The following is a 27,883-nucleotide window of genomic DNA, read 5'->3' as shown; positions in this document are numbered from 1 at the left end:
CAGTCGCGGTTACTGGCGTTGCGGTGGGTGAAAAGTCACGGGCGGTGGGCGAAAACTTTTCGGTATCGCTGTGGGGCGCGCAAGTCGCGGGTAGCGCCCGGCCCGGGGCCGTGATGCTGATAAGGCCATGCGGCAGCGTCCCCTAAGAACGGGAACCTAGCGCAAAGCCTCGAAGTGAAAGATTGATATTCGCAGAGGGAAAACGTTCCTTTTTAACTTTCTTAAGTGTAAGGGCTGATGTTTTATATGAGCTGCTAGGCTTATTGTGTGGTTTGGAGCCTTTTCTACCCTTTCTTGTGCTGCCTGGCGGCGCTACAGGCTGTGCGTGCGCTGTGACCGCGCTTTGCTGCGCGTGCCGCTCTGGATCCCCTTCTCTTGGGGTGTCTGCAGCTCTAGACTCTATTGTCATGATAAGCAGAGTTACAATAATGCATCCCAGTATACAAGTACCTTTTAGTGGCTACAACCAGACAATCAATATACCTGTTTACACCAGAATATCTAAGGCAATAACAGTGCTGTAGGACAATGTGGAGACAGATGGACAGTCTGCATCTTGGGTTATGCATGCTGTCAGTGGTTGAACATTACTGGTCTGAGTGCTGGGCTCATAAGAAGACTTTCAGTTCCAGCTTTGCATACATAGCTTCATGTTTGTCTTTTCCCTCTTATGTGAAGAGGCACAGAATGAGAGTGTAATCTTGACAAATCACACTTCTTAAAATAAGCTTATACTTAAAGTAACTAAAATGTCAGTTATACCCTCTACTCTGCTCTGGTGAGACTCCACCTGGAGTACTGTGTCCAGCTCTGGAGCCCACAGCATAAGAAAGACGTGGACCTGTTGGAGCGGGTCCAGAGGAGGGCCACGAAAATGATCAGGGGGATGGAACACCTCTCCTATGAAGAAAGGCTGAGAGAGTCGGGGTTGTTCAGCCTGGAGAAGAGAAGGCTTCGGGGAGACCTTCTTGCAGCCTATCAGTACTTAAAGGGGGCTTATAAAAAAGATGGGGGCAGACTTTTTAGCAGGGCCTCTTGTGACAGGACAAGGGGGAATGGCTTTAAAGTAAAGGGGGGTAGATTTAGACTAGATATAAGGAAGAAATTTTTTATGCTGAGGGTGGTGAAGCACTGGCACAGGTTGCCCAGAGAGGTGGTGGATGCCCCATCCCTGGAAACATTCAAGGTCAGGCTGGACGGGGCTCTGAGCAACCTGATCTGGTTGAAGATGTCCCTGCCCATGGCAGGGGGGTTGGACTAGATGACATTTAGAGGTCCCTTCCAACCCAAACTATGATTCTATGAAATATGTTTCCTGTCAAGGTCTGATAAGGGTTTTGCAGTATGACTTTGTGTAGCTGATGAGAAGACTTCTAGATGGTGACAGCACAGGTATGTTTCTTTCCAGTAGTGGCTTATTGACAGGTCAGTGTTTGTTCAAGACATTTCAGGCCAAGTTTTTCCTGGTTTTCATACAGTTGCCTGACAAAAATAAAAACTGCAGATTAGAAGAAACAAAGTAAACATTGCTGCTTAGTTCATGTATAGCTTTAACTCATTTGCAGCTTGGCGATGTTCGTCTAGCTTCATGAAGTTCCGTATCTGCCTTTTACAGGCTAGATAGGAAGGCTGAGCTGTTAAGTGTTTTGACACTGAAGTGCTGACGTGTTCCAGGTTTTATGCTGAGGGGAACAAAAACGTTATGACTGCTTAATAGGCAATACTCTTCCGAGCAAAGGGGCTTTGAGCCAGCCCTGGTCTGCCCATTGTTTTAATGAACACTGTGTGTTCTTCATTAGTGTTTAGAGAGACAACGTATATCCATTGCTGTAGCATAGACACAGGAATGTAGTATTAGAAGACCATTGAATCGTTGTGTCCAAAGCTTCAAAACTGTAGGAGGCCATGTGGTAGGTGTCTAATTGCTAGAACACTTGCTGCCGTAGTCTATGAGTAATTGCCCAATGAGTTATTTTAAACTTAATCCATAACAAAAGCTGCCAAGTCACATCTGTAATATCACAGGAAAAAGGAATAGGAGAGTAAAGGGCAGACAAAATATACTAATATTTTTAAATAAAATGCATTTTTTAAAGGTTATTTTGGAATTTACCTGTCTACTATCAACACTGAATCAATTTACTTTCACTTTCTATAGCAAATTTTCACTGCCCAGATTCTGAGATGCACAAAAATAATTAAATTATGGATTAAGAAATGAATTGCTGATCTGTAAAATGACTGAAAAAAAAAAAAAGACTAAAAAACAATACTTTAACTTGTACTCTGGCACAAGGTCTTCTAATTTTCCAGTGTCCTCTTAATAGCTAAAACTATTAGTCTTTGGAATGTTTCTGAACTGTCTTGTATTAAACTACATTATGTTATCTTTATAATACCAACTATTTATCAGGTCCTGCAGAGATAACCATGAAGTTTGGGTTACTCTTGCAATGAGCTTTTATTCTAAATGGACACTATAATGGGATGATGGAGAAGTGGATGTGGAACGATATGATTGTTTCTTCTTAAGTTATAGCTTTCTTTTCACACATGGGTTTTTAGCAAGGCTGTGATATATGTGTAAGGCTTTTCCCTGGTGAACAGTTGCTTTTCATTGAAAGAAGAATGGCTGTTCTTGTTTTATCATGATGTGAACTCCTCTGCAGACCCCCTCCCCAGCTATCAGAAACTTGCTATGTAAATTATGAATAGGATGAAGAAAGCTTTCTCCTTAAAGAAATTGCAGCTATTGGTCTCAAATTGACTTGTCTTCTAAGGGACTTCAGAAGCTCTACATTCTGTGATCAATTATTTTATCTTGCAGGATGGAACTGACTTCAGATAATGAGAAGTTTTTCAGACCATCCTATATTGCTAGTATTGAGCCGCCTGAAAGAACAGGACTAGTAAATGTGGAAGATATTAAAGCAGATCTCTCTGCTGAATTTTCTTTGGTTTCTTCAAGCTCAGACACAAGCCAGGTAAGAAAGCTTTAATGTTTGCATTGTTTGGATTTTTTTTTAGATAAGCTTAGTTCTTTCATTGATAAGAATAATCAGAATTTTACAGAGAAGATGAAAAGCATCTTTAGTATGTTTTTAATTTGGAGGAGATACATAGGATTAGGCTAAGTTGTGTGGCACTGCACTGATACCTTATTGGGTGCATCAGTCTTCTGTGAATGAGACTAATTGCCGGTTCAGCGCACCTTAATCACAGAATGTTTTTGTGGGTTTCATTCTTGATCTCTAGTTGGCCTGAATGGTGTGTGTGTCTACACATGCTGCAAGATTATTAACTCTAAGTTGTCACAGTGAACTTCTGCAGGGGCCTAAGCACTTGTAAAAACTGATGTAGTAAATCACTTTTGCTTCCTGTGTCATCAAATAAGTCTGTTCAAATAATGATGAAAATAAAACTGCCTTAATATGCTAGCTATCAAACAAAGAATCTAGTCAAACTTCTAACTTCCTTAATTTTTTTTTTTATTTAAGAAGAGCAGTTTGGAGTCTAAGGGACACATACAAGTTTGCCTGCGAATTAGGCCACTTACATTGTTAGAAAGAGAAAATGAATTGCAGGTATGACATTTACTTAGTTTAAAAATACTTTAAATGTATGGGGTTTTTTCCTGTAAGCTTTTAATGCCTGCATTGCTTGTGCTTCCTTTTAATAGGACTGCATTTCACTTGAAGACTCAACAAGCATCATACTGAAGCCCCCCAAAAACTCTTTGAGTCGACTAAGTGAAAAAAATGCTGGACAGACGATACAGAAATTCACTTTTTCAAGAGTAAATGAATTGTCATTAAAAGTTTTTAATTTATTCCTGGAAAAAGTTGTTTAACTTATATTATTTGATACCAAACAAACTAGATTTTTTAACTGTCAATAGTCTTTAAGGTTATAAACATATAGAATTTAAAAGATTCTTTAGAAGTCACTAATGATTGCTTAAACAAAATAAAGATGTTTCTTGGTAATGCTCAGGTGTTTGGACCTGAAACGACTCAGGAAGAATTCTTTGAAGGTACCATGAAGCAACCAGTGCAAGATTTCTTAGATGGATATAATCGTCTTATTTTTACATATGGCGTTACAAATGCTGGGAAAACCTACACATTTCAAGGTATGAGTAGAAATGTGTTTGCCTTGAATGAACTTTCTTTTTTTTTTTTAAACCGAGGATTGCTTCTAATAGAAATATTATAACTTTTTCTTTATTTAAACTGTAGGCCCTATACGTTGGCTTCTCTTGAATGTTAATAAATAGCCTTTGAAAGTCTCCTTCCGTAACAAATATCACTAAACTGACAATGAGTCACTGCCAGAGTTTACATAAACATATAGTGATATTGCTTTGAAAGGCTATAATAATTTCAACCAGATGGTTTTTTTTTCTCCTCCAAGTATCTAGAATATGAGAGCGGAAGGGGTGTTAGGAAAATACATCTTCTATATATCAGGATGTGAAAAGTGTGTAAGTAATTCTACACCAGACTAGCATTTTGTTATTTTTTGTTATTATAAAGGTTGTATGCATCTTACATGCACTGTCTTCAAATGAGAAATAGTATTTAAGTCTGTTTCAATTATTACAGGCAGAGAATAAACATTTTGAAACATGTTTGACCACTTTCAAGTATTTCTGTCTTGTCTCAAGTTTCTGAGCTTATTGATAATATCCTAGGAGACCTTGTCTCCTGATGCACTATTTCAGTACTGTTAAAGCTCAATATCCTTTCTGGTCAGATGATGTCATTCTTTAATTATTTTTCAAAGCATTTTAGCAAATGAGGTGATTTGATTCACATGGAAACAATTTCTCCCGTAATGAAATGGCAGTTCTAGGTGCTATACTAATTTTATACACAGAAGTAGTAGAAGGACAATGAATTTTGTGCCATATGAAACTGAGCTTTATTGAAGTGACATTGTTTTCTAAGTGATCTTCTGTTAGGTGGATTATAGCTGAAGTCTACTGCCAGTACTTTCAGTTACAATTAATCTGAGGCAATAATGGGATGCTCTTTCCTGTCCTAAAAAAAATAGGTAAATAACAAACCCCAAAATTCCTAATGTGTACAGTCCCCCACGCTTGACTAGTTTGGGGTATGTTGTGTGGTATGGTTTATCAAGAATTTTTTGATTCACATCTTTTCAGACTCTGGAGACTTTTTCATGGTATTATGTTTTTAGGATTTAACTATCAACTTGTGATAAGAATTGGCAGGGCAGAATGTTGTCTACTGAGTGCCACGATTTCCTCTTCTGTTATTCCCAGTATTGTCAATATAGCCTTTCCACTTTAGCATTACATGGGAGCCTGTATTCTGTAAATGGCAAAGGACTTAAGTGAAGGATGAAGCAGTTTTTTAGGACTGTTCATTGTTCACCAGTGACTGTTACTTTGTTCATGTTAAGTTGAATTACAAGTGGCATTGCAATAAACAAAAAATGATTAGAGAAGAGAGGAGATGAGGAGAAACAAATGTAATGCAACAGTACTTTAACTTAATATGTTATTTGGCTGCTAGCTTGGTGTTTGAGGGCCAACCGGATTTTACGTAGGTTCTGACTTGGGCAACACAGCTAGTGCTGTAACTGATAAAAGCCCACCTGTCACAGGAGTAGGAGAAATTATCAGAGGCTGGACGATGATGCTGTCAGAGTCTGAGACAGGACAGTAGTTTCTCTTCCAGTCTCCCCTCCCTCCCCTTCTTCTCTCTGGTTTAGAAATCAAAGTTAAGTGAACCCTTTTTAAACTTGCATCTGGATTTAGAAAGATTAAGCGTGCACTGAGGCTTTTATTTGACTCCTTTTTGCCTTTCAGGTGCAAAAGTGGTATGCTTTGAGAAAAGGGTCTGGGGCAGGGAAAGGAGTGAGTCTTCACAAGGCTCCTAGAACTTTTTTGTAGGGTCTGTGGAATTAGTGCAGGACTGCAGCTGAGGTATCGGTCATCAGTTGTGTTTCAAGATTACTTCTGAGAGAGAGTGAAGGCAGCCTATGAAATGCGATTGAAAAACTGCAAATCTCTAAGTGTCTGTTGTTTGTTTAGGTTTTTTTCCTCTTAAGGCTAAGCTTATGCAGAATACCCCAGCAGTTTTTGTATTATGTCCCTTACTGTCTAAGGGGTGGAGCATGAGCTGTTGCTGAAAGCCAAATACCTTTCAAAACACTCTGACATTTCTGTTACCTTGAGAATACAAAAAACACTGCTTCATGCTGTAAGTGGCCTCCAAATTCCGCATGTATGCCTTGAGATTAGAATTGTTTATCTTTCTGTCTTCATTTATCTTTATACCTTGTTCACAGTAATAATTGGGAACTTTCTTTTGCTTACAGGGACAGAAGATGACATTGGTATTCTGCCAAGGACTATGGATATGTTGTTTAAAAGTATTCAAGGAAAGCTATACACAGCAATGGATCTCAAACCCCATCGGTGTAGAGATTATATCAAGCTGACTAAAGACCAAGTGAGAGAAGAAACTGCTATTAAAAATTCGATACTTCGCCTAACAAAAGAGGTAGAGGAGCACTTCTTTCTATACTAATGAGTACGCACATCTTTAGATAGCTCAATGTTACCCTGTTCCTTTCTCAATGGGAAGAGACTATCTGTATTTAAGCATGGATGTGTCTACTTGCTGTCAGCCAGCTACTCAGATTAGCAGTAAAGAGAACAATAGAGCTGATGAACCCTGTTCTCCTGTGGATTTCCGTCTTGTGGCTAAATACTTGATAGGATGTAAACTCTAAGCTTTTTTTTCTATATCTTGGGCACCCTGATAATTATCCTCTGGGGTTACTGATGTTTAGTAAGGACTGAATGCAAATAGTCTCTCTATCTGTGAGGACGCTAGTAGGTCTGCTCCTTTAAACAATTTACTGTCTTGCAGGATACTTGAAAGAAATTAATGACTCTTGAGGTTGTTCCCCTCTTCCAGTTTGACAAATATCCTCAAAGGAAGCAAACTTTTTTTTTTTGAAACAGGAGCTATAAAGCCAGTGGACTTCCAAATATTTGAATTAAAATGGGTTTCCACTGGACTTTAGTCTTAAACTGATCACTATTGAGCAGTCCAGAAATACACTTCAGTTTTATGAGTTGCCAGGAATTCTAAAGCTGTTTAGCCCAATTACAGTTATGGGGTTTTGTATTTTGTATAAGCTACCTTTTTCTTGGTGTTTTTAATTCTGAAATGAATGGAATAATATAAAAAAACGGATCATATGCTAGGAATTAGAACTAGAAAGGGATTATTATGCTCTGTTAATTTTAATGAAAAGAATTAAGCATCTCCCTAGTAGTATGTTAGGTTATAATGGGGTGTTCTGGCAGTTGTGGGATGGAGTATGTCTGTTGCCTTGATTTTTATCCATGAGTTAGTTAACCGGACTTCTCCAGTGTGGAAGGCAGGTGGCAGCAAAATTCTTCAAGACTTCACTTCAAAAGGACAGGCATATGTTAAATCTTGCTCTAGCAGTCCTTAAGTGCTTCAGAAAAACCTGTCACGTATGTGTGTTTGAATACACATATATGTCCCCTCTAGTTGCTAAAACTGTGGTTATAAGAACAATACTTTAGCTTATAAATTTGGTGGCAAAGTTTGCATCTACTTCAACAGAGACAGGTTTGGGTGGGTGTTTTATATGTGTAAAGTTTAAACATAAAGTTTTGATTACATAAATATTTAACTATTTCAGGAATTGCTTTATGGAATCCCAGCTTTGTATGAAATATACTCTTGACAAAACATTTAAAAAAAAAAAAAACCAACCCAAACCACAGCTGTTTTCTAAACCATGTTTCTTCTCTTAAGCATATTGGTAGATGAGTTGCACTTCTTTGCAGCTCTGTACCTAAAAAAAACAACCAAAAAAAATGAAGACTGGGAACGGAGTGTATGTGTATGAACCTCATAAGATCTAGCTGTAGGCATTTGTTCTACATTTTTTTGCCAAAAGAGCTCAGCAGAAGAAAATTTTCCTTCTCTTTCTAAAACGTAGACTTTATTTCAGCTGTGAAAGGCTTGTACATTGTATCATGAAGCAATAAGTTGCTTGCTTAATTTCTTAAGTGAAGAGTGTTCTACATTTACCTCTGTTTCTGAGGGCTGACCTGGTAAGCCATAAGATATGGAATCCTGAATTAGCAAAATACCAATAATAAAAAATTTCAGGGCTCTCTAGATTCACCAGGTTAAGAGTAATGTGTACCCTGCAACTGGACTCTTGTAAATACTCTTGTTAAATCACCCTGTTTCTGTATGGGCTCCCACCTCTCTCTTCCTGTGGCTAGTTTTCTTCTGGTTCAGCGAGCTGAAATGCTATATACTGTGTTAGGGCCTGTTTTAAGGGAAGCGTCAGGAATGAGTATTAAGGTAAGAACAACCCTTTTGATAGGAGTGTACAGGTGCATTGAACTAGGCATGATGTGCAGCCAGGACCTTTGTATTGGCTTATTGCAACTATGCCGTATTCCTGTCCAGTAGGACAGTAGAGCTGGAGGTGGTATACTGGCGATGTACTGTCAACGATGTATCTTAAAGTCTCTGTTCTCTTTTGTAGGTAGACCATCAAAATAGCACTAACAACAAAGCACCAGCTGATTCTAAGGGTATGTTTTGTATCAAAGAATTGCAATTAAAGCTGGCAAAGAAGCTTTCTTAAGGTCCATAACTGACTTCTGGCCTATGTTAATAATAAAATGCTACTCAGCACTTTTATACACCTGTGAATTGGATAGTGAGAAGGTTATATGGGCAGAAAACACAAGGATAAAATGGTTACAAGAATACCTGAACAGGTGTTAAATGAGATTAAACTATAGCAAGGAAAAGTAGTACTACTTACGCTATGGACCCTAGCGGTATCCTGACAGGCTTTTAGAGTACCTGTATGTAATTAGATAAACTTAATTCTAGCATTTAAAAACTATCTAGATACTAGGTTTGCTTTAAAAAGTCAGAATGAAGCATACTTGTCAGTTTAATTCTGTCTTCTAAAGATATTGAAGAGACTTGAATAATTCTAACCAATTAATCTATTGGTTAGAGATAATCAATATCTAACCATGTTTGATAGAGTTTGCAAGTAGAAAAGGAAGTGGTAGAGTAGGTGTCTCTTGCAAATATGTAGCATAAGCATGTGACTTCCAGATACTTAAGAAAAGGGGGGAAAACTTCAATGGATTTTTGTTTGGGGTAAGTGTTTTTTAGAATGCTGCTGTAATATAAATTTTCACTTAATTTTTTTAAATTAAATTCACTTTACTAGGCCTATATTGACTTGTAATATTTTGTACTTGACAGATTTAGAAGAACTCTTAAAAGACTCGGAACAATCTAGCACAAGTGTGAAAGATTACATTAAGTTTTCTGTTTGGGTTTCATTTTTTGAGATTTACAATGAATGTTTTTACGATCTACTGATTCCTATATCAAATGACAAGAAAAGAAAAACACTACGCCTTGCTCAAGATATCAAAGGATGTTCTTACGTAAAAGGTGATTAGAATACACTGCAAATTGCTAAATGTGTAATTTGAAAAGTCAGTCTTCCTGTAATAATGTTTCTTTTTAGGTTAGAAAACTCCTAACTGCATTCACTGTGGCACTAGAGCTGTCTACCTTGAGTATGAAAAGCAACAATCTACATACATAGAAGTATCTGTACCTTTTATAGTGTTTTCTCTTTATTCTTGACTGTAACTCTTAAAAGCCTGTGTGCACTCCACTGCCTTGATATTTCTTTGAAATGGGAGAAATATTGAAAACAATTGACAAATTTGTTAGTAGTTTTTTCCATTTTCTTAAAAAAAGACTCCAAAAGTTCTTAACTATACTTATAATTGGCTCAACAGTTCTCTTTTTTAGTACCTTCTGTAGAGAAGCAGACTTCAGAAAATGTGAGAATGTTCAGTCTGACTACAAATTATGTTTTACAGTACTCTAGTTTAATCAAACCTTTAATGTAATCTGTTTTGGGTTGGGGGGGTGGGGAGTTAACAGAACTCAAAATAACAGTTCAATGTTTGTTTCTGGCCATGGAAAAACTAGGGTTTGAAACCTGTTTGATTTGTTACAGGTTCTTTGTACAATCGAGACACCAATGCTAGATTAAAGGCTTTTGTAGGTGTTTGGCCTGCTGCTTTTATCTTTCAGATGCCAAACTATAGATTCAAAAAGCTGAATTGGACAATAAACCCAACTCCTTCATTTCTTCAAAGACTAGAAAATGTGTGAAGTAGGAAATAGTCTGCTTTAAGCTCTGCTTCAGCATAATCTTTTTTTATAAAGCTTGGAAGTGTAAGGCTGTTCCTGATGTTGTTGAGGGAAAACCAGTTAATGATCTTCTTGTTCTTGGTAACAGCTGGTATTTTTGCTAGTACAATTTTGGTGATCTCTAGTTTAACAGAGTCCATAATGTTCACATTATAAGTTCTATTAGTATGGTTGTAGGTATTTACTCTAGCACATACCAAGATGACATACAGGCATCATATTGCTGACAAAATTCTTCACTGATCTTTTTCAGTTGAAGTTGATGGCCCTGAAAGATATCCAGGTGACTCCTGCCTGCTGCGCCCTCTCGCCCCCCCCCAAATTGTAGGCTAAAACAGAGAAGATGTCCAATTAGAATTCTGCCTTGATGAATATGAACATAGAGCTTTCATACTTGTATTAGACCCTACCTTTTGGCTTTTCGGTGCTTGGGCTAAGGTTGTTCACTTAATTTGGATGGAACATATTTTAGTGTGCTAATAGGATGAAGTGATGTGATATACTTGTCCTTCCTTTCCTGTAGAAGGAGGAATCTTGATCTTATTTGTCATCATATAATTTCTGTCAGAAGCAGGCTTAGTAAAATTTTTTTGTCTCAAGTAAGTGTATTATTCTTGGTGTGCATACATTATCCCCCAATCCCTTCTTTCTTTTTGATAATGATATTTACAAGATTATCATGTTTGTTCTTCCTAAAGATCTGCAGTGGGTTCAGATTTCTGATTCTAAAGAAGCTTTTAGACTTCTAAAACTGGGGTTGAAACACCAGAGTATTGCAAGCACGAAACTTAATACTTGCTCCAGCAGAAGGTGAGAAACATTTTGAATAACACTGGGCATAGGGTGGTGTGTGGAAGGAAGGAGAAATTAAAATATGGCTTGTGGGTTTTAGGAGGGGAAGAGGCTTTAACAAGGTCTAGATATCTAGGTTTCAGTTTTGGTGTCCTTTAGCATTATGTGACCCAATGCTTTAAGCCATAAGGATTCAATCCTTCAGTAAGATGAATATGTACAAAAGCTAACAGCATTTTATCACTCTCCTTCAAGCAAAGGTACTTAGCTTTAGTCCATCTAAATGTCTGAGGAAAAAGCAAAATAAGTGCTACATAAATATCTCTTTAAAAGTTTGTATCTGATAGAGTATATGCTTAGATATGTTGACAGATCCAACAACACTTTGAACAGATGTTGTGGAGGCTAAAAATACTTTGAAGGTGTTGGTCTACTTTCACTTCTCTGCTGACTTAAACTTCTCCTTTTTAGTCACAGCATATTCACAGTTAAGGTATTAAAAATTGAAGATTCAGGAGCACCACGAGTGACCCGAGTCAATGAGTAAGTTCCGAGCAGAGTCCCCCTCTTCTTTTGTGATGAATTTGTCAATTATCTTCCACGTTGATGTCCTGGTACTGCACTATACACCCAGTGCTCCCTGGTAGAGCCTCATGCATGTATGGTGGCTTCCCCACTTCCTACACTCATGAAGTACTTGGCCCTCTACCTCAAGCCATCAGGTTGCGATGCTGTTCTATATCTTGTCCCCTCTGTGCAGCACAAGGTTCTGCTAGCCTGCTATATTCCTGAACTCGTGTAAGTCCTCAGAAGGAAGAGGATGGGGGGGAGGGGAGGCAGAATAGGAAGTGTTTTGGGAAAGGGTTTGGCAGGAAGTAGTGTGAAATTTGACTGGGGAAGCAACATTGAAAAGGGTGAAAGTGTTCACGCAGATGAAGATCAAGAACTTCTTCCTCTAAGAAAAGTGATTGTTTCTAAAAGTGAATAGTTCATGCATTTTCTAAGGTAAATAAAACTAGCTTTCCTTATCTGCTTTCAGATTGTCAATGTGTGATCTTGCTGGTTCAGAAAGATGTACCAAGACCCGCAATGAAGGTGATAGATTGAAAGAGAGTGGCAATATAAACACCTCTCTCCTGATTCTAGGCAAGTGTATTAACGCACTCAAGAACTGTCAACAGTCAAAGTAAGTCCTCTTACGAATTGCAAACTGGTTGTGGTTTTCAGGTATTGCCTACAATGTTTAAAAGCTATTGTTTAAAATATACAATGCTAACACTAAGTTTTTGGTAGAAAACTGGTAAAGTCTAGATCAACAAGGCTTCACAGTAATCTTTAAACTTGCCTTGTTTTGCTCTTTAAATCACTCAATTTCTAGCATTCTTTAAACATGCTATCATAGATTTTAGCAATTTAACTTTCTTCTTCTGAGCTTGGCTTATCAAACAAATGTTGGAATGAGTTTAAAAACCCCCTTTCGCTAGTGTCACAGTAAGAGTCAAATTTTCAGCCTTTTATTACTCCTTTGTGAACTAACTCTATTTTCTACATACTTCTAGTGTAACATTTTTCATCAGCAGGATATTGCTGTGCTATCATAACTGTGCACTCTTTGACAAAATTTGTCTGTTTTGTCTAAATCTTGACATACCTTAAACACTCTCCTCCTGATTTAGCTAACCACATTCAGACAAAAGAAAGCCTTCCCACTATTTATGCCCTAGCTTGGGGATCTAAATAAGAGTAAAATAATACAAAAAGTTACCTGTTTAAAAAACGGTACAATATATACTCACAGCTGGATGTAACTGTCCAGGAACTGCTTTCTCCACAGCTTCTCATCTGAAGATATATTTCTGTCCCAGAGGTTAAATGAACTCTCAGTCTGCTGATTGATATGCTCGTATGTGCTTTGCCAAGTTCACTCACCCCATAACACTGTTCCTGATAGCCTATTCAAAGTCTATCACACCTTAAGATGAAAAAGCCTTGCTAGTGTGTGTTCCTAATTAACCCTATGTTTTGTGAATTTATGGTCTTTCTTATCTTCCTGTTCTTTCCAGATAGGAAGGATGCATTAAAACTAGCAGCTGCTTAGTTCTGAATGTCTTTTTCTTATCTTAATAACTTGGAATTTTGACAATATAGAAGAAATGTTCTGAAGCATGATCTCTTAAAGTGTTAATAGATGCCCCTTGGAAGTTGAATAGGAAGCAGTAACTTTCTTAAAATGATTCTTGTTTATCAGTCATGCAGCAAAGCTACTTATGAGCCATATATGTATTCTGGCAGGAGTGTCACTATCTTGCTGAGTTCTGTAGCACTGCTCATATAAGTGAAGAGCTGTCATGTGTCCAAAATGCAGGCAACCTATTCAATGGCAAGTGTGTGTTTAGTTGTGTGTTAGGAATTCTCATAAAATTTCCTATAAGCATCAAAAACTATATCACCAGCTGTTAAATTCAAGGGCACACCTTCTGATTTAGGAAATGCCAAAATGCTGGGTGATTAGGGAAATAATGCTGAAAAGTATCTCCACGTGTTTGGTGTATACTAATTTTCTTGCCTAGGCCCTTGCTATTGTCTATTCTCAGAGGCAGGATTCTGAGTGAGAGAGATCTCTAATGTTGGATACTGCATGCCTAGAGCTAGGTATGTCCATTTCATGAATGCGGAGGGGGAAAGAGAGAGGTAGGATATAGTTTGATGTAGCATGAGGCCATGTGACCTACCCTAGGCTAAATGCTGAACATGCTTTTTGTTTAAGTGCTCCCACTGATTGTATTGCTATAGCCTATCTGAGATAATGGCTAAAGCAGCAGTCACAACAGCCATGGAATCTCTTCACAAACAGCTTTATCTAGTCCAAAACAATTTTAAATGATTTAAAGACTACTGCTTTTATAAATATTTTTAAGTCTTCAGGCTGGATAGCTCTTACACTGACTGGAAATTATTAAACTTCCAGTCATCTGTTCTTTTGTCTTTAAAGGTTGCAGCAGCACATACCCTTTCGGGAAAGTAAGTTAACTCATTTCCTTCAAGGATTCTTCAGTGGAAAAGGGAAGGTATACATGATAGTAAACATAAGCCAATGTGCTTCAGCATACGATGAAACACTCAATGTGCTAAAGTTCTCGGCCATTGCACAAAAAGTAAGTGTGTTAGTTTATTTTGTTGATCAGTACTTATGACTTGCATTTAAAGAGCAGGTTCTCTCACTTCTAAGAATATGAATTTAGTTACTGGATTTTTCTGTCTCATGTTGCAATCATATTTTCTCCTAGTCAGGCTTTATTTTCTTGTAAAGTTTTTAAAAAGGCTTTGTTGGGACATCTTTTTTCTTCGGGGTGTGGGAGCATCTCCTACTGAAAATCCATAATTTCTATAAAAAGTCCAGCCTAACAAGACAGTTGCTATATTTGGAAGAAACTCTGAGATCTAGGTAAATTTTTCTTCTGTACTCATAACATGCTCTCACCTTGGAGCAATTCTAGCTGCCCTACATACTACTGCTGTCTTAATCTGGAATATTGCTCATCTGAAATATTGATAAAATAGGTTGAGCACCAAAGAGGGTTTGAAAGGTCGCTTTTATGTCCATAGAGGCTTCAGTAGGAAGGTGGAGGTTAAGCAGAATGAGTAGAAGTAAGTGCAGTGATATAACCCTGGCAAAGTTGGAAGACGAAAGTATTGGGGATCAGTGCTGCAGCCTTAACAGAAGCCATGGAAAACTTCTGTTGACAGTTAGATATGTTCAAAGGACAATAGATCCAGGCCTTTGGAATGTAGGCTTATCTAACCAGGTTAAGTACAACACTAGAAGGAGCAGACTGTAAGGGTGATACAGCTATTCATGACATAGAATTTGTAGGATGACACTTGTGTAATGCAACTAGAAACTCAAAGTATAGGAAATACAAAAATCTGTTGGTGCATGAGGTAGCAACTCTCTTGTAGGTTGTCGAGCTAGTGAAACGTGGTGTTCCTGGGATCAAAAGAAGGGTTAGACTACAAAGTGACTCTTTTGTACTCTACCTGGAAACTGGTCTGAGTAGTGACTCTGAACAGAGGATAGGCTGGGGGAGCACTGTGCTCAGGAGACCTGTAAGAAAGTGCAACAGGTATCTCTTGGAAGTGCCAGTAGAGGTTTAAAAAATACTGATGACTTTGTTCTTTATTTTCTGGATAGGTTTTAGTTATGGACACGTCTATTCTTCCCCAAGATCAGTCATTTGGCCAGAAATCAGCAACAGAATCATCACTACTTAGTGGCACTAAAATGCCAATCCCGAGGAAAAGAGCTACTATCCTATGGGACAGGAGCTTAGAAGATGTGATTGAAGATGATGATGATGACGAGATGGAGGAACAGCATAATATGTCAAAAGAAGAAGCAGTGCAGAAACACGAAGAAAATAAGGTTCTTATTGGAAAAGAAGAATATATGGTATGTGCCAGGGCTACTTTAAGAATTAGTGTAGCATGGATTCTTGAAGCAAGGTGGTATTCTCACGATTTCCCCCATCTCTCACCTATTTTTTTGCTGATCACCCTTTTTCTACCTAAATCCAGTGTTAAGAACTGAAAGTGGGATTACTCATGACTTAGTGCCTATTGTGGGAAAACGCTATGAAATGTGTCTAAATGCAGACTGAGCAGTAAGAATTGCAGATTTGGCTTTCTCTCCTTTTGGTGACCTTTAGTCAATGCACAGCAAGTATTACCTGATTTTTAGCAATACAGAAGACTGTTCCTTTGTATTCTATGCACAAGAAAACTCTGAAAACCGATATTTAAGGAACAGCAATTTTAGTCACTTCTAGGGAAGAAAAAGGGGGAGGGACCAGAGGACTAGAGACTGTTTTGTGGAGGTTTCATTAATATTGCCCCAAAAATGAGCATCTGGAAAACAAGAGCCAAATCCTGTGGAGCTTAAGCCTGTTTTTTTTTTTTAAGACAACTTCAAAAATTCTTGTAATAAACTTCATGTTCTTTGCAAATGCCTACTCTGTGCAAACTTACAAATTGCTGTGCTAGAATCAAACAGATATTTCAATCTACTCGTGAATCCTCCCATTTATGAATAAGCTAATAAAAGAACTAGAAGAACTTTTGCCAGCTGGAAAAGTAAAGGGTTCTTGTAGTGTTTGAGGAATGGGAAAAATCTCACTTCTGGGAAACTGTTTCTTTATGAAAAACTTAATACTAATGGTAATTCTAGACACTGCTGAGTCTCATAAAAGAGTTGAAGAACAAACTTATTACTGAAAAGAAGAATAAGTTACTGCTGGAACTAAAAATTCGTGAAGAAGTGACACAAGAATTTACCCAATATTTTGCTGAGCGGGAAATGGATTTCAAGTAAGTTAGCTTTAAGTGGTTTTACTGGTTAAAAAAATGAAAGTAAATTCACTTATTTCTTAAATCTGTCTCTTGGCTGTAAGAGACCACGTTCTTCTGCTAGACTTACTGCCTCTGTTAATATATCAGTTTCTATTTGGACTACGAGTTCAGGAAAAATACAGTGTAGGAAAGGCTTTGACTTTTTTTCTGGGGGGTGGGTAGGGTTGTGTGTGTGTAATCTGTAAGAAGTGTTTGATCCTGTAGAGCTCTCCCTAAGAGAAGAGCTTTGTTGATAGGATGTCTATAGAAAGAGTGACACTTGCAAATTCTTTGGTTACTGCAGTCTTAGTGATACTCCAAACAAGTATTCTGGCTCAAGAAGCTTAGAAAAAATGCTTGTAGCTAAGTGCTATCCATAATCTGTGTATATATATATTTGTCTCCCCCTCATTCTTCAGGGGTGGGGGGGAATATACTTCTAGTTTGGTGTAGCAACACCATTTTGTGTATTGTTCTCTTGTGCCAAAATAAAGGCAAAAAACATCTTTGTTAATAGGCAACTATACTAATTACTTAGCAGCTCATACTGGCTAGCTTTTAGCTGACTTATTTTTCCTACTGTAGAGAGTGCCTTTCTCATGAAAGAGAACGGCTTGAAGAAAATTCTGAAAGACGCCTGGAAATCTTCAAGGAACTTGTAAATGGTTATACTGTAAACACAGATGAAGAAAACAAATTAAAGCATCAGCCTTGCCATGAACAAGCTGGACCTCTGGTATTTTTATCCCCACCCACCCCCACAATAACATCCCTTTTACTAACTACCTGTTATGGTGATGGTATGTCTCAAGGGTTAGAAGGATGGTTTCGAGGAATTGCATGCTGTGTAACTGTATCCGCAGCAAGATACATTTATCACATTTAATAGCAGTAGTTGCTGAGCCTCGGGTATGTGTTTAGGAATCTTTGGGGGTTTTCTGCATTTCTGCAACACAAAGTGAAAATTACTGTATAGAAAGAAATTGGGGGGGAATGCTGCAATTATGGTATAAACTCTATTGCATTAAGTGCCAATTTAAAGTCTTTGAAGCTGACTTCTTAGGCCCCATATATGGACCATACTGCAGTGGTCCCAGAGACTTCTTCCCTCTTAAGGCTATTGTAGCTACAACGGAAGCAATGAGAACTATATATACACTTAAGCCATAACTAGACTCTTAACTTGAGGCTGGCTCTTGTGAGTTTGGAACGCTTTGTTTTTTAAAAACAAAGAGGAAAGATATAAAGTCAATGTTTTGAGTACATCTCTAATTTGATAAGTTACCACAAACTTATTTCACCTCACCAACTTTTACTCATCTGTGAAAATTTCAGATGTATTCCTTCTGAAACTGTTCACTTGCTGTGTTAATTCAATGTTCTCATTGGGTAAAAAAAATACTAGCTTTTATATAAAATTTGGAGGGGATGCTTTTGTGGTGATATAAAAGGGAATGTGATGGTGGGTCATTAAATGCTATAAAAATGAAGTAGCTGTTACTTGATACTGGAGACTTGTGTGTGAAGGTAGACAGAAACTGGCAATCAAATTGCATATGAAATCACAAGATGGCTTTGAAGCCAGAATTAACTGTACTTATATGTTTGAATTCAAATGGTCTTCCAAATTTTCTGTAGAAATAGTGGCTATTGTGTAATTATTTGCCACTTCTAAAGAGATATATTTATAAATTATCTTTCAGTATGAAGAATGCAGCACAGGGCCAGGCACCTACTTTGATCTTGAGGGCATTATTGATTCTCTGCAGAATGATGTCATTGATATCAAAAAGCAGGCAGAAGAAGCACACAGATACATTGTGTCCCTAGAGGACCCACAGGAAGCTATAGGTTGGCTTGAAAAGCAACTGGGAAAAATTACTACTGAACTAACTAAGACCAAAGAAGAGCTGACAAAGAAAACCAATGAACTAATCAGAACTGAAGAAGAGCTGATGCAGAAAACCAAAGGTGAGCTGGGTGTGTGATATGAAAGGCAGAAAAAAGAAACTACTATAAAATAAAAATAATCCAGTTGAGCAGGATTTTGGAACCAAATTATATGTATAGAGGTTGTAACCAACTGTTTTATGTATGTTCAGGTTGAACAATTACACAGGCCTTGGTTATTTCATTTTTAAGACAAAACTTAAAATTGTCAATTGCACACTTCTGAATTGTGGGGTAAAGTGTCAACATTATTGATTCTTGATTTCATGGTTATATTGTAATCCCCACAGTTCTTTACATTTTGCTGGTGCAGTGTTTTCAGGTATCCTGTGGAACGTTCATAGAGGAGAAAGTAGCAATACTTCATAATATGATTTGAGCAGTAGTCTCCTGACATGATCTATGTTTTATATGGGTTGTAAGGCCCAATTCTCCTATTCAAGAAAACCTAAACAACTTTTGAAATGTGTCCTATAAGTAGATTGATTTATTTTCATGTTGACTTCTATTCAAAAGCTACTGAGGTACCAGAAGATCTGGAAAAATGGATTACTGAGTAAACTATGTAATGGCTGCTTATTTAATGCAGGCTTCTTTTCCTGTTACAGACTTTGAAACGCAGATGATTAAATTGGATGAGTCTGCTGAGCAGCTTAAAGAAGCAACTGAGGTAACTTTCTCAAGGAGAAACTTGTGCAAAATTATTTGCTTTAATACGAAATGCCGGTAGCTTAAAATGCTGTTATAGTATGCTTCTAGCTTTTTTTTTTATATCAAGCTTAGTTTAACTATCTTGCTTCTAAATGTGTGGTATTGTTCAACAATTTAACACTGACTGAACTACTATTCTTTCTTTTCCAAGAAAATGAATACACAGAATAAAAGGATTCAAGAACTAATGGACATTGTAGAGCAAAAAGATGATGTTATTATGAGACTACAAGATTTGATATCCCATTTAGAAGAAACCATAAAAGACTATGTAAGTCTTAGACATTTCAATTTTCTTTATACAAAAAATCTAAATCTATGCTTATAATGGACTTAACTGTTTTGGAAAATTGAAATTTTCTGTAAAGTAATTGCTACTTGCTTGAAATGGTGGTAGGTGAATTTGGCATTGAAGCTAAAGTTACAGCAAAATGGGGGGGTGGTGAAAAATGGGACTTCTGGAAGCAGTGATCTGGAGTTACTATTGAAGGCCTGTAGATGAGACTCTGAAGAGCCACTCTAAAGAAAAAAAAAAAACAAAATTCAAACTGGGAGGACTTAAGCAGTGGGAATAGAGGGATTATGTCACTGTCTATTTTTGCCTGCGTGGAAGAAGAAGGGAAGGAGGTTTTGCTGCAGCAAAAGGTCAAATTTAATTGAAGTTAGAAGTTAATAATGTAAGAATGACAGTGATTGGGTAAATTAGCAACAAAAATCAGTGTGTTCCCACCACCACCACCATGCATACACGCTTTCAAAGTAGGAGCAATAATATGAATATATTGAGCAGAGTTTGAACTAAGAGTGGATGACCAGGGTATCTCTGCTTTTGATGTGATTAATAAGACTTGCAACTGGCTAGTCTACTGCTAGCTGCTGAATGCCAAAAGACTAGCTTGGCTAAATGTATACAGGTTAAAAAAAAAAAACAAAAACATGCAGTTAGGTTTGTTTTTTGAGCCTGATGTCCAGTAACCTGAAGTAGTTCTGAGAACATATTAAATGAAACTTAGTCAGCACTCTGATCCATTTCTCTCTTCCACTGTAAACTTAAGGCTTTGACCATACTTACTCTTCTATTCCCTCTCTCTGCCCCGCAGCAACTTAGCTTTTCAATAGTATGAATGCTCCAAGAGTGGTAAGAGGCATGATGACTGCTTCCTATTACTACTCCTTCCAAGAGTAAGGCTCCAACTCTGTCCAGTGTTTCTGTGAGACTGTGTGGCATGAAACTTAAAACGTGACCACAAACCTCAAGTCTGTTCTGTAGGTTTTTTTAATGAAGTACTTAAAGATGAGTAATTGGTCCGTGGTAACCAGCATGGCTTGCCGCTTGTGTCATCTTGCAAGTAAAGAAACCTTATTCTTAGTCAAATATATAGTCTAAAGTAAGTATGACAGAACTGACTACACTTTCAAATTGCATCAGATCCGTCATGATCAAAATGATCTGTGGCCTTGCTGAAGGCCGTTAGAACTCCCAACTCTACCAACTATATGACAAGAAAGTGACGAACTTTTAGAGCTAATCACTTGCCCTTTGAACAAATCAGGAATTTCATCAACTCTTTTGACACTGGAAACTGTTTCCAGGTGGTAAACAAACTCCTCTTACATGCAAGTCTTGCATTTTGTAGTTTCCTAGTCTCTTGCTCTGTTTTCTATACAGTGCAAAGCATTATGCTTATTAGTATCTGAAGGTGTACCTGCTTTTGGTTTACGTAACTGATCTGTAACTGACTTGTTCCTCTGACAACCCCTATACATGTTACCCAGATAGTTTTGTAAAAATATTTGCATGTAAAAGTTTACAAAGCCTTTTAAGTGCTCACTTTGTAAAACTTCAAACTAATTGATCTTATTTTAATGCAGGACAATACTGTAACTACTATTAAAAGAAAATGGACAGAAAAGAACTCTAACAAAGTGATTGAAAGCAGCCAACTCAAGGATTGCGAGGAAACTGTGTTGGAAGTGGGAAGAAAACGTTGCTTTGAAAATAAGCCTACTGTGGAAGAAGAGCCACCTACAAAGAAAGGTACAATTTCTACCATCACTCAAGCGGGGGTCTTCCAAAAAAACTTGATTACTATTCCAGAACAGAAGCAAAAAGTTGTGAAGCGTAAACATTATGTTATGAGGAGAAAATCTACTGTGTTAAACTGTAAATGGAAGTAACTATTATGTAAATATCATCTGTTTTGCAGAAGGTCCTATACTGTTCACTCCTAAATGCTTAAAATAAAAGTTAGTTTTTAGACTCTCTGCTGCTTTTTCTCATCTGTTAATGTACTTGCAGACTCGGCTGTAGTTCTTAAGCAATTTCTTAACGGTTGTTTTTGTACTAAGCTTGCTGTTGCTGGACTTCTGTAAAGTAGCATCTCCTGCTCAAGCTTTTTAAAATTGTTTAAGCGAGCATCAAAGGTGTCAATGACTTACCGATTGTTCAGTTATACAGTATGTGCTGTGAAACTTGATGTTTCATTCTGTATGCGTGCTGCGAACACACCAGCTCTGGTCAAGGTGACAGTGCTAGCAAAGGAGAAAAGCTTTCCGCTTGAATGGAAGCAAAATTACTTTAGGTCCACAGATGGCATATTTTGTGCAGCTCTCACATTTGCACTTCCAATCTCTTTGCTTTCCTTGCTTTATCTGTTAGCTTACCAGTCTTTTTAGAACGAGGTGAATAAACTAGCTGCGGTTGAAGACCTTCAAGGATAAGGGTGAAACTTAAAGGACACCACTACTTACATTATCCATTTCATTAAAGTCCATTAATCAGTGAGATTGAGCTATATGGGACTGACTTGTGCGAAATGGTATTAGTAAGATCTGCCTGCCTCTAACTTGACTTCAGGACACAGCTGGGCTTCAGTTTTCTATAGAAATATGGAAAGCATATGCGAAAGGAGAATGAAAGGTCTTCCCTTCGTGTCCCTTACTTTCTTGCCTTCCTCCTGCAGAATAGATGCAAGCAAGAACATCTTCCAGGCATTGTTTGGGTGAGGATGGGATAGGAAAAGAGAAATAAGATTAAAAATGGGAAGCAGAAAATATCTATCTCCATAACGAGGAATAAAACATGTTAAAAGGAGACTTCTCAAATTCACATGATCACAGAAAACTGAGGATACAAATGGTGAATAAGCTGAATGCTGGACTACCATTCATCACATTCTGCAGTGAAAGAACAAGGGAACACTCAGTCCAGTAGAAGATCAGTTTAAGTTTATGGAACAAAGCACTTCATGCAGTGGGTAGTGAACTTCTAATATTTGCTGTTCTAAAGGTGGGAGAGGCGGATAATTCTCACATTCCAGGAGTGGTTAGACAAGCTAACAGCCAACAGGTTCATACATAGATACTGAAAGGGTTAAGCAGGGACATATTGTTTCATATTCCTTCAACATTCTCAATTTTCTATGTCGGGAAAGGTCTGTAGGAAGTGGCTGGGCCTACCAACAGTAGCAAATGGAGGTAGAATATTAGGCTAGGTCATCTGACAGTGTGTGATCCAGTAGGGCATTTCTGATGTTTGTACAACTTGTTCAAATAAGTGTCATTTGAAGTCTGTCTTAAGAGAAGCTTCTGTCTCTGTACCAGATGCATCTCTGATTAGTCTTTACCATCTTTGGTTGGGATGAATATTGGATCCTAGCATGAACATTTGATGGTGCCACCTATATAAATTTTACAGGAAGAGGGTGGGAAGTAGAGCTGATGTAGACTCCTTGGTACTAGATAGTAGTAGGTTTATAATCTCATGACTGAAGCTTATTTAAACAACCAAAAAATAGAAAAGTGATAACTCTTCTCAAACAAGAAATTAAAGTGGATAACTAACAGTGCCAATTAACATCAGCACTGAGATTTTCCTGTCAGGAAGAACAGGCTATTCAGTCATGTTAAATAAGTTTCTTCTGTGGGTGTTGAGAATATAAGGCATCTGACTTAAACTGAGTTGTTAGATGCTCCATAATGATGAAATTTATTAATATATATATACTTTAACCATTCTCGTTACATGTACTTGGCACAATAGAACAATGAGCACAGCTACACTGTGATGGCTTTCTTGTAGAATTTACATATGCTAGTGGCCTATGACCAAAGTTTATGTTGGGAGAGGATAGGCTGTTTTGTCTTGAAGTTCAGGTTTTTGTAGTCTTCTCTAGAACTGGCCTCCCATGTTTTGGACTAGGGCTTTTTCTTAGTGCTTCCTACATAAAATGCTTCTGGACTGAATATCATGTGTCGTCTTGCACTAATATTTATCCTGCTGCATGATTGTGGTTGTCAGTACAAAGCGTCTAGATCACTTTCTAAATCCTCTTGTTGAATGATCATACCCTTCTCATGTAGTTGTTGGGCTAAGCTCTGGTACTCTTTTCATCTTGCCACCTTGGATCACAAAATATGTCTTAAGACACCTCGGTCCCTCTTTCTTTTAGTGAAGTATGTAAAATTCATGTCCAGTGTGAGGAATATGTAGTATTTTGTCTGATATGTTTTCTAGGGACTACACAACTGGGCTTTCAGAGAAAACCATCTCCCAATCCAACATTTTAAATCTTGTAGGATTTAGAAACGTGGCTTTACAAGCCAAAGTAAAGCTGCTGTTGTGTTTCACCTAGCGGGAGCACTTGATATGTCTAATTAGGACAGAAAAGCAGGAGGAAAAAAGTGTCCTGTGGAATTTGATCACTCTAACAATAATCAAAAACCAAAACCTGAATTGAGATGGAAAACATTATTGCTAATGCTTCAGTATGACTTTTTGTTAGTGGCTCAAAGTTAGTGACCCTATAAAACTTGTTGGATCTCTTCAGAGGGTGTTTCCATGCAGTACCCATGTGCTTACTGCTCCCAAAGTGAGGTGACTGCCAAACTCCACCTTACTGTAGTTGCAGTACTCGCGAGAATCCATAGTATCTCCCTGGAGTACATAGCTGTGACAACTTAATTCTTGGAGAGTCAGGCTTGATCTTAACACTAGAACATAGCATGCATGTTACTAAATGGACACAGCTGGATTCTAAAACACTTGTGCGAAACACAGCTGGAGTCAATTTTGAAGGTGGTGAAATGCATGTGATCTTAGTTAGAATTGCTCATTACTTAGGGGGGAAAACCAGTCTTAAGCTAATAAAATATTTATGGAAATTTGGAGTTGTGATGGAATGTTGTACATCTTTCTGTGAGAACTTTATATGCATCACATTAGGTGTGAGCATAAATAGTTATCCTTATTTCTAGTTTAGAAACCAGTTGAAAAAAGAAGGGATGAAGGTCCCAAACACTAAGCGGAAAAACTTGTGCTGGATTTTTAGCTTAATTTTTAAAGTAATGGGGTATTGAGTATGAATGAAACTTCTTAGAAAAGTACATGATAACCATCGCTCTTCTAAATGTAGAATGGGTGATTGCTGGCTGTATTAAAGGGATTGCTAAACCAGTGAATGTGGAAACTAGACATAACTGTGAATGTTATCTAGCTCATAGGTATTACTATGTATTAGTAAAACTAGCTAGTTTTTTCTACTAGTGGTGCAGAGTAGAAGGCTGGAATAGAGCCATGGCAAAGTGTTATTTAGGGCACCTGAACACCTCTTGCTGCAAACCATGTCTAGAAGCTTAAGAGGCACCTATTGCATGTTAAACCTTTCAGAGAGCTTTAAGTACTTCAAGACTTCAAAATGCTATATGATATGAGGGTGTGGCTTTCAGATGGTCACCATTGTCCATATAGTAATTGCTATTTGGTATTGGTAGTGACTTGTACTATTGATTTTAATCAACCTGAGCTGTATGGTTTCGTCTTTTTTTTTTTTTTAGGAGATATGAAGGAGAGTAGGGAAGATGACTCTCTAGAGCAAAAGAGAACTGAATACGTGAAAAATACTTCTGAGAACTATGCAGAAATACTAGTACTGAAGGAAAGAACTGAAACCTTGGAAGGTCAGCTAGCTGCACTTGAAGAAAAATGCAGAAGAGAAAAAACCAAAAAAGAAGAGTTCAGTGGGCAGATAACAAACTTGCATCTCAAGCTCTCTGCTTCTGAAGATAGGGCTTCTGGCTTAAGTGAAGAACTTCAGCAGTGTCGAGCTGACTATCAGGCGATTGTTTCTGAATTGGACAAACAGAAAACTATAAATAGGGAACAAGAAGAAAAGATTATTTGGCTAAATAATGAAGTGGAAGGTGCCAAACAAAATATAATTGATAAAGTGTCACAAATTAAAACAATGCGGTCCAAAGTAGATGAGTTGTATAAATGTCACTTAGAGTCTTACGCTATGGATATTGATCCAGTTAATCTGAAGGATTCCTTAGACTCTCAAAAAGATGAATCAGCGAGAGCTCAAATGAGTCCTGTATGCATGCAGTCCCAAACTGCTTCTACAGCAGATCTGAGACGGGAGAGCTCCTTTCACTGCAGTGTTGAAAGCATTTGGGAAGAATGCAAAAATATTATTAAGACTTCTTCACAAAAAAGTCAGCGGATTCAAGAACTACTTCAACAAGTTGAAGACTTAAAGAAGGGACTTGGTGACACCGAGAATTACAATAATCAACTAAAAATAAAATTAAATGAGACTGCAAATCAAGATTGTCAGTCCATAAAGGAAAAAGATCTTGTGAATCAGTTACAAGAGCAAATCCAGAAGAAAACCCAGGATTTTGAAAAACAGGCTGCAGAAGATCACAGAGTAATTGCACAGTTTGAGGAGGAAGTTACCAGCTACAAGGGAAAAATAAGAGAGCTTGAATGCCTCTTGGAGGCTTTTAGAGCTAAAGATGATAGCATAACAAAGTTAGAAGAAGTGCTTAAAGAAAAAGAATCTATTAGTTTAAATCTAGAAAGTAGTACAGTAGCTCTGCAAGAGAAATGTGCCAATTCAGACAAAAAAATGAAAGAATTAAATGATCAAGAAGCAAATCTAAAGGAGGAAGTTGTGCAGTTGATGAACAGGTTGGAAAACATGAAACACTCTCTTCAGGAAAAGGAGAAAAATGAGGATGAGCAAATACAATCTATAGAATTGTAAGTAAATAATGAGATAACTCATAGCCCTTTGAGAATTCGCTCAAGTTAAAACTACCTTCTGTGAACATCAGTTTATTTTGACATTACACATTTGCATGTTTATCAACTTCATTAACTAGACTGCTTTTTTAAGAAGTTTTAAGACACTACTTGAATTTTGTATTTGCATATTCTGCTGACTATGTTTTCCTCACCTGTTTGTATATTCTTTCAAAAATATAGATCTAAATCCTGTGGAACTATTGTAGGGGGAAACGGAAGCATGCAAGGAAATGAAGAATTATTTGGGGATTTCTAATAGTTTTATGTTGCGTAACCTTTCTGGAGAAAATAACATATAGTTTAATGTTATATCCTGTAACTTGTATAAAAGCAGGCAACATTTTCTTTGGAAAGAACTGAGTGGTAAAAAGGAAAAGAAGAAAGGGGGGAAAAAAAAAGCCTAGGGAGTAAGCAATAAACAGCTGGTTTTGGTAATAGCTATTCTAGGTCAACACAGTCTACTATAAGAACTTGAAGGAATAATGGGTGTAGGAGAGTAGAACTTGCCCTCTACTCTACTTTTTAAATCTTTAAGAAATATGAGATTAAATGTATCTGAGAGATTACATTTGCTATATGATAAGGAAATTGCGATCGTGTAAAAATAGCTTTAAGATACTATGTAGCCCTTCTGACCTGGGTTTCCGTAGTGCCGTATCTGTGGGTACCTGTATATACTCTAAAGTACAATTTATCATGAAGGTTCGGGGATCCCTGACCCTGTGCTTGTAAAGCTTTGAAAAATTTTCCTTTTGTGAGGCCTTGTTTTGTATTGTCAATTATAGAATCTAAAAAACCTTCTATTAGTTAGTTTTAAAGTACAAATCCAAGATGTCTTGCTGTAAACCTTTTTAAATACATACAACCATTTAAAAATCCATCAAACTTTGAATTACTTTGTAGCACTTGTAACAGCAGTACTTGTTGCAATGCTCTAGGTTTTTCTATTTTATTTTTATTTTTATTTATTTTGATCCTTATAAGGTCTGGGATGTAGATATCAAGTTTAAACTTACTTGATATTAACCTTGTTCCTTTTGTTACTTTGTGAGGACACATAATAATAAAAATGTATGCTCTACTGTGCTTAAAAAAAAAAAATAAAAATTGCAGTGTTCAGAGGTGAAATTGAGCAGTTTGTTACTTCAGGATCATATAATAAGCTGAAATCTAAAAGTAAAATTATAAAGCTTGTAATTGACCTGATACATCTGAGATTCCGTTCATGAATAAAACCAGCAGTCAAAGAGCCTGAGTTCATGTATAAAAGCTGTTTCTTTGAGATGTGTAACACTAATGTTATTTGTGTCTCTTAATTTCTAATACAAGGCTACGTAAAGATCTGTCTGAGAGCTCTGCCCTTGTACAGAGTTTGAAAAAAGATTTGCAGAGGAAAGAGGAAGAGCATACGGATTTGAAAGAGAAATTTTCTGATGCCAAGAAACAAATTCAGCAAGTACAAAAAGAGGTTGGTAACCATAGGCCAAATGTTTTCTCTGCAAGTTTATGCTTGGGGTTCTGTTATTAAAACCTGTTTTCACAAACTCAAGCTATGAATGTTAAAAGTGATTCATAAGGCTATTTTGAGTGATACAGTAACAGTGAATCTTAAGTTATGTTGCCGTTGAAGCTGTAAGCTAAAGATAAGACCAGATGTCAAAAC

The 27,883-nt window shown here is 37.3% G+C and overlaps 1 protein-coding gene across 1 annotated transcript in view; it reads left to right on the top strand.

Annotated features, from left to right (window-relative positions):
- The first annotated feature begins 1,905 nt into the window (after window positions 1-1,905).
- KIF20B (kinesin family member 20B) overlaps window positions 1,906-27,883 on the top strand; it is a 41,913-nt gene continuing 15,935 nt past the window's right edge. Inside the window, 20 exon segments of the mRNA XM_009320515.1 lie at window positions 1,906-1,910; window positions 2,828-2,984; window positions 3,501-3,584; window positions 3,680-3,796; window positions 3,994-4,132; window positions 6,349-6,589; window positions 9,286-9,515; window positions 10,991-11,102; window positions 11,556-11,627; window positions 12,124-12,270; window positions 14,077-14,239; window positions 15,277-15,534; window positions 16,309-16,448; window positions 17,055-17,205; window positions 18,173-18,440; window positions 19,028-19,089; window positions 19,282-19,401; window positions 21,003-21,168; window positions 24,966-26,175; window positions 27,550-27,688. Of these exon segments, the coding sequence (XP_009318790.1) occupies window positions 1,906-1,910; window positions 2,828-2,984; window positions 3,501-3,584; window positions 3,680-3,796; window positions 3,994-4,132; window positions 6,349-6,589; window positions 9,286-9,515; window positions 10,991-11,102; window positions 11,556-11,627; window positions 12,124-12,270; window positions 14,077-14,239; window positions 15,277-15,534; window positions 16,309-16,448; window positions 17,055-17,205; window positions 18,173-18,440; window positions 19,028-19,089; window positions 19,282-19,401; window positions 21,003-21,168; window positions 24,966-26,175; window positions 27,550-27,688 (3,981 nt within the window).

This window comes from Pygoscelis adeliae, unplaced genomic scaffold, assembly GCF_000699105.1.
Source record: "Pygoscelis adeliae isolate BGI_AS28 unplaced genomic scaffold, ASM69910v1 Scaffold190, whole genome shotgun sequence".
In the NCBI taxonomy this organism is placed as follows: domain Eukaryota; kingdom Metazoa; phylum Chordata; class Aves; order Sphenisciformes; family Spheniscidae; genus Pygoscelis; species Pygoscelis adeliae.
The sequence above is the reverse complement of the archived record's forward strand: the minus strand, read 5'-3'. Positions and strand labels throughout refer to the sequence as shown.